General features: G+C 35.4%; 1 protein-coding gene across 6 annotated transcripts in view; it reads left to right on the top strand.

Moving 5' to 3' along the window:
* The window catches only part of LOC116426547 (pikachurin), a 294,970-nt gene that overhangs the window by 273,826 nt on the left and 8,420 nt on the right, over positions 1–12,724 (top strand). For all 6 annotated transcript variants that reach the window (XM_031975636.2, XM_031975635.2, XM_076370219.1 and 3 more), the window contains 2 exons: positions 6,621–6,870; positions 11,145–11,428. In XM_031975636.2, coding sequence (XP_031831496.1) covers positions 6,621–6,870; positions 11,145–11,428 — 534 coding nt within the window. The remainder of the gene's footprint in view (positions 1–6,620; positions 6,871–11,144; positions 11,429–12,724) is intronic.

Raw genomic sequence — 12,724 nt, 5'->3', positions numbered from 1 at the left:
AGAAAGAGTTTAGGAATGCTAAAAGGCTGAATTGAGAAGGAATTTATTTGAACTTGCAAACGAGCAGCCTGGATTAAATTTACAATAACTTAATGCCGGTGAATCTGTGAACAGTATCCTTTCGCGAATCGTGCTTGAGTATATTTGCATCTTGACAAGTAAGAGAGTATGTACCTTAGTATATTAGTTCAGTAAATAAAAGTTAACATCAATCTTTTGTTTTCATCATTTGTTTCATAGCTGAACTAGCAAAGACTGCTTTAAAATGATCGGTAAATCATTAAATATCATTAGTTCTGTAGCAGTAAAAGGAATTATACACTCATTACTGTTTAAATTGCAATCAATATACTAATGGATAAATTTACTGTGAATATTAAACATTCATAATGTTTCTCTCAATCCGAGTGACCCAAATAACATTTACATTTAATAAATCCAATTCAAGGGGATAAAATCGTAACTTCATTTTTAAATTTAATACAAGTGTCTATTAAAAATATGATTATAACATTTATGGATGTCAGGGACCTATTTAGTGAAGTGGTTCGGAAAATGTTGAATTCGTACGAATTCTGCATTCGTGGTGAAACTTTCCCGCCGACCTATAAACTCTAATCAAACAACGATCGATTATACGTTTATAAATATACCTACCCTCGATCATCGAAACTGACGGAACGAGAAACCCTGTGAAAAAACGCGGAAAATTATGGCAGGTAGTAACGATAACTCTCGCAAGAGAGGGTTAGGAATTTTTCAAATAAATACGACTACGTAATGGAGCAGCGGGGATTTATAATTGCGGAAGTAGAGAGCCGGTGAGTGAATGGTACTTGAAAATAATGTTAACTGCACTCCCGTTAACATGGAACGAAGCGTGACAGAATGAAAAAGTGTAGGGTGTTAATTGCCATAAAATGTCGAGTGTAAGGACGTTGAACGCAAATAATTGAGAAACGAAGATTAATAAACTTTCCCACTGCATCACTACAAATCAAATTTGTTCCCTTTCGAAAGCCGATTTCGTTACTGGAAAAAACGTCATAAATGGTTCAACCACATTGACGTGAAAATTTGGAATGTGAAACATTTTCCCGGCGGTCCACGGATCATCGAAATACATTTTTCATTGTAATTAATGCGAGACTTTCCACGATTCCTCGTGATCATTCTATTTTCCTCTCTTCTGGTGGAAATTATTTTTTAACAACGCGATTTTCTGTTTGACACTAATGCCTCTAGACAGATGAAAACGACTTGAGCCATAAAGGCATTGAGGAACTGTTAAATCAATCTATTTTTACGCGCGATATAATAAAAATCTTGTCGAATGTTGAAAATACTATCTCGTAATTTGTTACTCTATTTGTCTCGTAAATAGGTTATAGTTTTAAATGATTGAAATCGAGTTTTTTTATTTCATAATACTAAATTATTTAATTTTAAATAATTTAATCTACATACAATCAGTTGAAAGTCAATCAGACGCATTGACAGTTCAATTTTAAAGAATTGAAATAATGAATTTTACTAATTTATCTAATGATCAACTCCATACGTCATCGATGATTTTAGTGAATTTTTTTTATAAACAAAAAAGTAAAAAAGTAGTAAAAAACTACTGTTTCAGCTATTCGGTGGTTCTGATATTAACCAGTCTTTCTCTGCGAACAATAGGAACATGAAACAAAGAAAACTTCGATCACGTATAATAAACACCGTGAAAGGGGGAATAAAGGTGGTGCGGTCCGTCGTTATCGATCAGATGATAATTAAATTACCGTTCGCAACAATGGACCATTATTATATTTCTTGTTGGAACTGGCGCCAGAAGCCCCGGTTCTCTGTGGAAAAATATTTCACGTTAATTAATCTCGATTCATTTAACTCGAAAGCTGACCGACACCTGCTTTACATACGACGAAACGGGGTGCGCGTGTTTGCTCTTTTTATGAAACCCTTCGATAAACTCCGCTTTTTTATTCGCTTCGGTCTGATACGAAAGGATGGACGGCATTTCGGCAAAATAATATCCTTCGGCAAACTTCAGTCACATTCGTCCTGCCGAACGCCATTATCTTCATTCCCCGCTCGACCCACTAATCTCTGGAAATCTCTCGTTGAAACCGTGGTCCATAGCAGGTAAGGGAAGAAAACTTCAATAAATACGGAAACTTTTGTCGGCTCGTTTATGAGCAGATTACGGATCTTCATGTGAATTGAAATTTTTAAGGGTATAATTGAAAAAACAGAACTACACGATAGAAAAAGGATTTTTCTACTAAATGCTATAAAAAGCGCTACACTTTGAATGTAGTATGCACTTCTTTATACCCTGTGCACTTTATGCAGCCAAATTAAATTATTGTAATTCGCTCAACTAAATGACGATTATCTGAATACTTGCCTATATTATGAATACAACATAAAGCGGTAACATTTAACTGAAGAAACATGCGACAATTATTTCGCAAGTCAGTTAAATAACTTGATATTTATACTATCCTATAGGATATAATATAGTTTTTAACATAATTTTATCCATTAAGGACCAAGTTTTTACTCAAATCGAAATTTAACGTATCGATAAAAACATGACACAACCACTTCTTTTTATTGCGACATAGACATTGATGTCGAAATGTTCGTAATAACAGGAATAATAAGTAGTATGCAAAAGTAGGATTGCTAAGCAAGATTTTATTATTGTAGATTTGTCATTTATTTGCGGAAAAGTGCAATGTCCCACATGGTAACCTTAGAGCGAAATGGGTTAAGAAAGATGATGCGACGGAAAGAGGCCTTTGCAGATAGGCGGAACCCAAGATTACTTAAAAAAGTGCGCAAGGAGGGGGTTGTCTTAGGCTATAAGGAGAACTACATGCGCGATTGAAGAGGTCAGTGGTTCAATTGTTGTCAATGTCGTAGTCGAAAAGTCAATATACATATTTGTCAATCGAGTCGCGTATTATTACTCGAACTAGTAATAGCTTTTACTGTAATTTTTGCTTATAATCCAATCGTTTACTTATAATCGTTTTTAAAGCCTTACAAATATTATAGCCACAGTACATTTCACATTTTATTACTCAGTATGGCTACATATTTTTCACACTTCGTGCATTACGTACCACGATCGATCAAATGAATAGTTTCAAAATTTGGTTGAATATTCTGCATTTTCTGTCGCCCACTTATATCAATTCTTTTTCTGTCCAATCAATCAGTTTCTCAATTTTGTCTTCCCTTTTGTGTCTGTTTTCACTAGGAAAAATTCATCGTTTAATTTGTTTACCTTTATTTTATAACCAATTATTTGATCACTTAGAGTAGGAATAGGTGTGTATAAGGTGCCGGTACGTTTAGTGCTAAACGCACGTGAAACACAACACTCCTCCGGAAAGTTTCCTTCGCAACGGCTCCGGGGACCGTTCAATAGATGACTTTCTCTCCCTTCGAACGTGGCCCGCCCCTTTTCCGGTGTACCCGCCGCCTCAGCGAAATATTATCCGTGAGCAAACTTCATTCGCATTCACGACGTTTGACCGGAATCACGGCGACGGGACTCTATTCTACCCGGTTTTTCCCCGGCTATAGATTTCCGCTACCCTCGCCGAGCAATCCGTCGGGGTTTTATTACGGAGCGCAGACGCTTCCTTCTCCGACGCGGAGCAAGAACAGATTGACGGCCATCTTTACTACGGAACAACTTCGTTCCGCTGAAAAATTTACCACCGTGTTATCGCAAGTAACATCGAATAACGATAACGCCAACTTTTGTGAGACTCGAAGAGGCAATTGAAACGGAAAGCCTTAGGGTATGTTGAATATTTCGAGTCTTTTAATTGGGGTGTTTTATTTCTTAGTTCCTGGAGTTGTCATGGGAATGTTTTTCAAGTTGTAAAATATTTGTAACATTGATTTCTATCGGAGAATGAAAAGAAAATTAACATGAAAGTTAAGATTGTTTTCGAAGTGAAAATTTGGGAATAAGTATTGGTAACAATAGTTGTTCAATAAAGTAGAATTTAAAAAATTCTGTCTTTATGGTTCTAGATTGCGTAACTCTTTAAATTTATCTTTTCCTTCTTTTATTCATTTATAAAATTACAGTTCACTTCACTGTTATTAATGGTCGCGTTTACAAACGTCTACAGATAACACAATAGAAGAACAAAGGCTACAGGTCGAATGTAAATACAAATGATTAATAGCAATGTATATTGCGCTTACCATTACATAATATATGATACTTTTTTTAAATCACTTGTGATTCAGGAATATAGTCACAATTCATTACAATTATTTTATTGTTTGATCGCTTCGAGCAGGTGATACAGATTAAATTCGTTGCAGTAGACTCGGTGCTTTGTATATAAATAGTAAGGCAACTCTTATACGTCGGTACTTTCTCCCATTATCGGGAATACGAGCTATTACGCGGATTGAGGCATCGAGGATTTCCATGAGTTTCCGGTCGTGCCCGCCCCACCGCGGTATTCCTCGACAGTTTTCCTTGATCGGTCGCGAAGCAGGCGAAGAACAGCGGCGGAATCACTCGAAACGATATCGAAGATGAAAGCTCCGGAATGGAATATTGCTCCGCGATGGAATAAATATCTCCTCCAACGAGATATTTACATCCTTCCCGCGACGATCCGTTTTCCCGACGATTTACTAGCCGCCCGCATTAAAACTAATTCAAGTAGAATTCAATAAATCCAAATCAAGTGAATTCTTAAAATGGAATGATTGCGGTTAACGAGTTTTGAAACTGGAACAACTTCGGAAAACTTCTATTTGATGAAAATAGGTGTTAGGATGGAACGCGTGAAAATGTTAGATGCGTATATACTTGATCTTATTTAAAATTTTCTAGAGAATGGAAAGTGAATTTTATTTTTAAATTCTAAAGATTGAATATTGAATTTTACTTCATTGTAATATTGAATATTAAATTTTATTTTATTGAAATAATGAATATTAAATTTTACTTTATTGAGATGTTGAATATTGAATTTGATTTTGTTGAAACAATGAATATTAATTTTCAAATGTTGATCTTCTTCGTTTAAAGTCTACAAAACTGTATTGTTTCTGTTACTTACTGTCAGCATTTTATTTCACTATCTGAGTATTGTTACTCTTAATATTTGGAATCTGCGAAAGTACAATATTCTTATCACTTGTCTCTATTTTACCTTGTTCTCTAAACAGTGTTATTTTTAGCATTGACAATTTAGAAAAGCAAAATGTTTCTATGATTTATTGTCGCAGCTTTATTTCCTCTTCTAAACATTATTTTTTTCCCATTTAGCGCCGACAAAAACACGATACTTCTATAAATTATTTTAATTACTTTAGTTGTTTTTCTAAAGATTGTTACTATTATATTCTTCCTTCATTCTTATGGAAAGTATGTTTTTCCTAAACAGTTTCAGTAATCTCCTTCAATCTCTGCGTTACTATTGCTTCAGTATACACTAAAGCTTCATCTTATATTCCATCCTCCTCCGATGTTTTTCTCTTTTCCAGACTATTTCGTTTATCTCTCTAGTCCCTTCCTGTTATACCTAGCATCCCATCCCCTTTGTTTTTCTTCCATGAACTTCTATTTTTCTTTCCACTTGTCATAATAATTACAGGAAATGCTCTTCTCTTTTATTCAACATAACGTTCTCATTTTTCCACGTTTACAGTGTCCAGCACCTTTGTCCTCTGTATCTACATTCTTCAATTGTTCTAATTCGGTATTTCACATTTATTTTTTGTCTAAGTAAACTTTGAAAATCTCATTTTTGTGTAGTCTTTTTCCCTTCTAGTCGTGTTTGTACAATCGCCGTGGAAAGCAAATTGCTTCTCCAACCAAATATGAATGTCTGTTATTATTGAAAATATTGAATTCTCTTTTATAGCTGTGTGTAACAAACTTCTTCAATATTGTCTCATATTTAAATATGCACAGAACAAAGACGACGGTTCACTATCGAAACAATTCGAAATATAATAAATTCCCCACGATTTCGATGTTATATTCATCAAATTGCAATTACACGCAAGCATTCCATTGATTCCAAATAAAGTACCGAAGTGTACCTTCTACCGAAATTCGCACGATTGATCTTAAAATATATATAGAATGAGGAAAATTGTACATACCATCAAAACAATTTTAAATGTGTACAATAAAATTCCCGAAATCCCAATATTAAATTTATCATATTACAATTTAATATTAAAATTTCATTTCAAGCAACAATTTAAATAGTCATAAAATAAAGGAAATCGTGTGCTGAAGAAACAATTATAAATATATTGGAATTCTCAGAGTCCCGATGAACTTATCGAATTCTATAAGTTGCAGTGTCTATATCATTTTGTACATTATTTCTAATTTCTTCGTCTTCTTGGAATTTGTTGTATAAAATGCTACATTGTAACAAAGGGCTATCCTCTCTAAAAAATAGATAAATAAATATGGTCTCTAATAAATAGGTAAATATAATTTCTAGTAAATGGGTAAATAAATATAATCTCTAATAAATAGATAAATATTATTTCTAATAAACAGTCGAAATTCCTGAGACTGATGGGCCACGTATCGATCGTTGTTACAGAAGCGAGAATCCGGTGCGGCTCGGCGAATGGGTCGAGGTGCTGGTGTCGAGGACCGGACGCCTCGCGTCCCTCGAGGTCGAGGACGATCCTCCGCAGGAAATCCTGGCGCCAGGAGCTTTCACGCAACTGTCTCTCCCCTTGAATCTTTACTTGGGCGGCGCGCCATCAACGGACATGTACTCGCCGAAGATGAAGACCACCGCTAGCTTCGTGGGCTGCATTCAGACTGTCATTTTAAATCGTCGTGAGGTAAGAGAGTGGCACTATTTGCATAATTAAGTGGCTCGGAATAATTGTGGTCCGACTACTATTTCTAAGTTCTCGAGAAAAAAAGTTTCTGTGAAATGTTCTCAGATCAATGAAATATTAATATTATCATGTTATCGATAATATTAATTGCTATTAATTATTAATATTAATAATTGTAATACAAATATGTTATAAATAATATTAATTATTATTAGATATTAATATTAGTAATTGTAATATTAATATTTCATTAATCCCAGAACATTTTACAAAAGTTAGTTTTCTTCGAGAAGTCAGAAGTAATCTTACCTAGATCTAACCATTATTATTTCGAGCCACTTGATTAATCTTACTGTTTCTCTGAATTATTTTACACGGTATTATTACAGTAAAATCTAAGGAATGATAGGGAAATTTTTATGAATATAATGAAACTCTTAGTGTGCGATATATATAATTGAAAATAATTTGTGTTTAAATTTAAATTTAAATTAAATTTTTTATTTTTTAATTTGTACTTTTTTCCATTTTTTCGAAAGTAGATATTCTGAACGAACAATTAAATAGAGAATAGAGTGTAATTTTAACAGTTATTACAATAACATGAAACAATGTAGCTCAAAATGAATTTAATTAAAATTAAAGTTCAATCCATCAGTTTCCGATTGGTAAATAATTGCGACATGCTTACGGAACACGTCCATACATTTGAGAAAGATGACAATTATCTGAAACATTAATTCCAGATTCTCAATCAATTGAACAGTAATGTATCAAACTGTTTAACCTTAGATCATTAACCTTTTGAAAAAATAAAAACTATGTCTATCAATCGTGTAGTTTAATTTATTATGTTATCTACTTTTTGCATCATTAATTTAGAACAGAAGTGCCAAAGTTTTTTTCATTTGTAATTTGAACACAGTTATGATATCGTTTCCGGTACTTGAAACAGTTATGGAGAACCTTAATAAAGTTGTAACTGTTATTAGATACATCAGTTCCTCAGAACCGAAACCAACATTTCTCAGGACCAATATACATCTATCAGTTATAACTCAATTTCGATTGTCCATACACATATGCATATACTTCATACTTCAACCCTATATAACAATTGTCAAACAATTACTTTCGAAACCTATTCAATCCCCATTAAAAACAGTATAAAAGAAGGACCACATAACCTGTTCCCAGTTCGATGCTCATCATTCAGATAACACTCGTCGTTAACAGTTAACTGGCACTCACTCCGGTCAGAGCGTATTCTTTTAATGTTAAGAAAGTGATAGACTATTCTTAAAATTAAATAAAAGTATTCAATACTCAATTGGCTTATTATTTTTACACTAAAACTATCGAGTTAAATCGACTTTTGAAATTCCTCTATAGAAACTTCAAGAATGAATCTATTAAGATTTTAATTGATTTCTAAATCTGTTTGCGTATTGCTAAATTAATGTCTTCAATAATTTCTCAGAGAAACATCTGTTATCTTTTTAATAGTCGCGAAATGAAGAAATCTGGAATAGGTCATTTTGACTCGTCTGGTAATTTTAGTGTTAAACCAAAGTTATTCGAAGTATCAATATCAGCGTCCCAGTTAGCAACAAAAAATATCACTGGCAGTCAACCTGTTAATAACAATTACAAGGGGAAAAAGGAGTAGCGCCGCTGTTGCATTCCCATCGAATGTACCTCCGTAGTACCAGCCGCACCGTCTCCGGGCATCGTTGAAAATAATGGAGCACGCTCGCTTAAACCGAAATACTGAAACCTTAAAAAGCATTTTGCCGCGGCAAAAAGTATTTATCAACGCTCCGGATGGTTCCATTCGGTGGAAATTATCTTGCAGAACGGTCGGGCATAAATATTTGTACAGCATTAAACCGTATGAATGCACGCATTGTACGCTTTGACTACTTCTCCCCTTTCTATACTTACTGACAAACCGTTGGCAGGACATCGAACCACTCAAGTTGCGCGCTTTTTTTTTAAATCATATTTAACACTAAACGCACTACCGGATAAATTCATGCATTTTCCTTCGCCCATTCAACTTTCTATCAATTCTTATATTTTCCCATTAATCAGTGTTTCAATTTTTGTCTTTCTGTTTTGTATTGTTTCTGTTTTCATTAAGAAAAATGTATCGTCTAATTTGTTTGCCTGTATTCTATGACCAGTTATTTGACTGATCACGGTAGGAATAGTTGTATATAAAGTACTAGAACGTTTAATGTTAACCTGTTAACTGTGGAATTTAATTTAAAAAATCTCTGATATTTCTTGCAATGAAATCAAATCATGAAGTGTATACTCGTCTAACGAGTGCCAAATACACTTATAATACATTCTAACGAAAAGCTGAAGCAAAATGAAGAAGAATTACATGTTCGTCTGAAGAAATAAATAATTTGTGGTTAAGAGAATTAGTATCGTTTTGATTTTAAGGTGACGTGTATACTCGTCGAACGCAATTAAGGTTGCATTAACTGCTGTGGTTTTATCGAGCATCGTCTCTGTTGCACTATTTTCTGCAATAGTGGTTTTCGTTCAGCAGTGGATTGATGTTATGTTTGATCCGGAGGTTTTTATATTTGGTACAATAGAGAACCAAGTCTCAAACAGCAAACATTTTAGAATTCAGGTAAAATTTGTAAAATAGACTTGTAAGTCCGGTATCCCACTGTACCGTCAATTACGGGGAACCTGGCACTCGTGACGTCATAGGAGCGAAGACAATCGCTCCGAGAAATCCAATGGCGAGTCTGGAAACAGCTCTTCGCGCTCTTCGTCGCGCAACCCGATTGGTGGACGTTAGCGCCTCAGCCAATCAGGCGTGTGCCTTAGACTCTGACCACTCAGACGAAAGTGCCAGGTTCGGTGCAACGGACGGTACATGAAAATAAATTGTCTAATGAGATTCTAATGTGTGGAGAGGGCTGTATTATTCCACTCTGTTTCCCAGTCCGTCGATACTCTTTTCTTCATGCGTTTTATCAGGCCATCCAAGTGTAGGTTCGTGTATGTATCTGTATTTAGATCACTTTATTGCACGAAAAATTGTCGACTTGCATTCTTGCTTTGCTGCGCCGCGTAAGAACTATCGTCCACTTAGAAATTCACAGACGCGCGAAACGTGGAACTGCGCTCCGTCTGAGAGGAATTCGCAAACAGTCTTGCGCCCGGAATTCCTGGAAACGGCTAATTATCTAGAATTGATCACTGTTTTCCGTTGAAAAGCGGTGATTAAAGCGGACCAACTGCAGTTCGATGGTAATTCCGACGATCGATCCCGGAAACGTATACGTTCCTGGTGCGATAGGAAATCGTGGCGAAGTAATCGGTGTGTTCGTGGGTGTTCGCCGAGTGCGAGGGTTCTATTTGCGCATTATTGATCGACAGTTTTGATGCTGTTTTTTCAATGAGCTGTAAGAGATGGGTGTTCATCGTGAGATTCGAATGGGAATTGTACTTACTTGATAAATGAAGATATTCTGTTGGATTAATGAGTCGAAGAATATCAGGCATCTATTTGCAATGCCTCAGTGACGTACGTAATTAACGTAAAACGAATTACAATACCTTATTTATTCTTTGTTTCAGTGAATGTTTCAAGTAAAATAACTGGAGAAATACACGGTTTTCTGTTTTACTTGAAATGATAGAAATTATTTATGTAAAACAAACATGGAGTTTCATTTTAAAAGAAAAGTGTAATCGTATTTTACAACTGTATCGATGAATTCATGAAACAATTAGTACTGCACTATGATAGAGTCTTGTCAAAAGTGTATAGATTTCTTTTACGATTTTTCTTCCTTCGATAAGAACAAAGTGACAGTTTAACAAAATTATAACGAAGATTTCAATAAAATGAAAATTAATTTATAATTTACGAAACTACGTTTTCGACTAACTTATTGTCCTACGATTGCTTTCGCAACCGCACCGAAACATTTTTGTCATTAATAATTCATTAAGAAAAGAGAAGAATTTGATACTTATTCTATATACATATATATTCACTCAAACAAATTAACGATTAACAATGGAAAATTAATATATGTAATTTATATCCAGAAAATGTAAATGACATTTAGAATTGTCAGCTTATTATAATTCTGTTATATTATTATGCTATATTATTATAATATTAAAGAGATCGAAAAACACATATGCCCATGCATACTCCACAACGATGACTTTTGTCAGACATATATATGCGTCCATAGCGTTCAAAGAGTTAAAATAATTTTCCCTCTACACAGATCGGAATTCTGGCTGAAGCGCTAGGCGGGGTGAACGTCGGAAACTGCGGACACGCGTGCGAGGCGAGGCCTTGCGGAGACGCGGAGTGCCGTCCTCTTCGGGACCGTTTCACCTGTCGTTGTCGGCCGGGCATGCCGCACCCGTGTCCGGCGCCAGACGACAACACGATCCTCGGCGCTTCACCAGCGAAGTCAAACGTCGGCACGCGCTACGAGAGATCCGTGCCGAGCTTTTCCGGCAGCGAGAGTTATCTGCATTACAACGACGCCGACACGATGAAAAGGTATTTTATTTTAGCTTCAAAAATACTAGATTCACCAGAGAGTTCTGTCCGATAATTCGATCTCGAGTTTCCAAATATGAGTGATTCTACGGAAATGGAATTCACAAGTTACCATCCCGCTGAGAACAAGGCATTAGTATTAACGTTGGAAATTGTATTGGTCGATAAATATTAATAAACGTAGATTGTTCTTTTTATTTGTAAACGGACATAATTTTCCGGTAGACCAGATATATACCATCGATAAATCGTCGATGGCATATTTTTTTTTTTATTAACCTCCCGAATGAAGTTTTCCGAGATTGAAGCACAAGGTGAATTACCAATGTATGAAACGGCCATCGAAATATTCAAAATATTGTCCATACTGCGTCGCGCATGCGAATTATAATTTCCAGAACTGCTTCCATTGAAGAAGCGCGGCTGCATTGATTTCGAGTCAATTTTTGAGGAATTTGTATTTAGTAAATATGATTTCGTGTTCATATCCGCGATACTATCCGGTTGGTTGGAACTTTGATATCTTTTACCCCTTTTTGTTCTACTTTCCCTTTTATGTTTTTTTTCTTTTTTGTACTGTTATTTGTAGAAATTATTAACCAACGGGAAGTTATTTGTTCTTTTATATTTGTTTTGGGAGAGTTTAGATTGTGCTTTTTTAGATTTAAATAGAATACACATAAGATTACAAAAAAGAAACAAAATTATACATGTAGAAAATTATCCCGGACGAGCCCTCAATATTGTAGGAAATTGTTCCTCACGAGTCCCAATATTTGTAGGATATGTTCCTAAACGCGTTTCGACAGTAGAATTCTTTCGGAGCGGGGAGATAAGTTCACTAATAACACTTCCGCTGTGATATAATATTAAATATATTTGTACTGATCTCTAAACGCTCGCTCGCTGATCACTCCAAAGTATCGCACACAAGTCTCGCCCAAAATGTCTTGCACTGAATGTATCGCACCAAATGTCTCGCGCCCACACATTCCCACTTGCTTTTAAAACACACCCCCATTCGCTCTGTCTTTCTTACACTTGCACCCTTCTGACTTGCATCTTTCGTTCATAGCTAAAATTCATGTACTCACGTACACGCTTTTCTCACGGTTCAATTGCTCGGTTCCAGACACTCTTTCTAGCATTCTTTCAGCCACTCAAGATTTTTCAAACGCAGTCACACTATTTCCCAAACATAACGGCGCCGGTCCGTCGCAATATGACCCGGTCACCCGCACGCACGCACAACGAACCATTCATCCCACATATAATAATAATATAATAATAACGTAC

The sequence above is a fragment of the Nomia melanderi genome, chromosome 8, assembly GCF_051020985.1.
Source record: "Nomia melanderi isolate GNS246 chromosome 8, iyNomMela1, whole genome shotgun sequence".
Taxonomy (NCBI): Eukaryota; Metazoa; Arthropoda; class Insecta; order Hymenoptera; family Halictidae; genus Nomia; species Nomia melanderi.
This window is presented reverse-complemented; position numbering and strand designations above follow the sequence as displayed.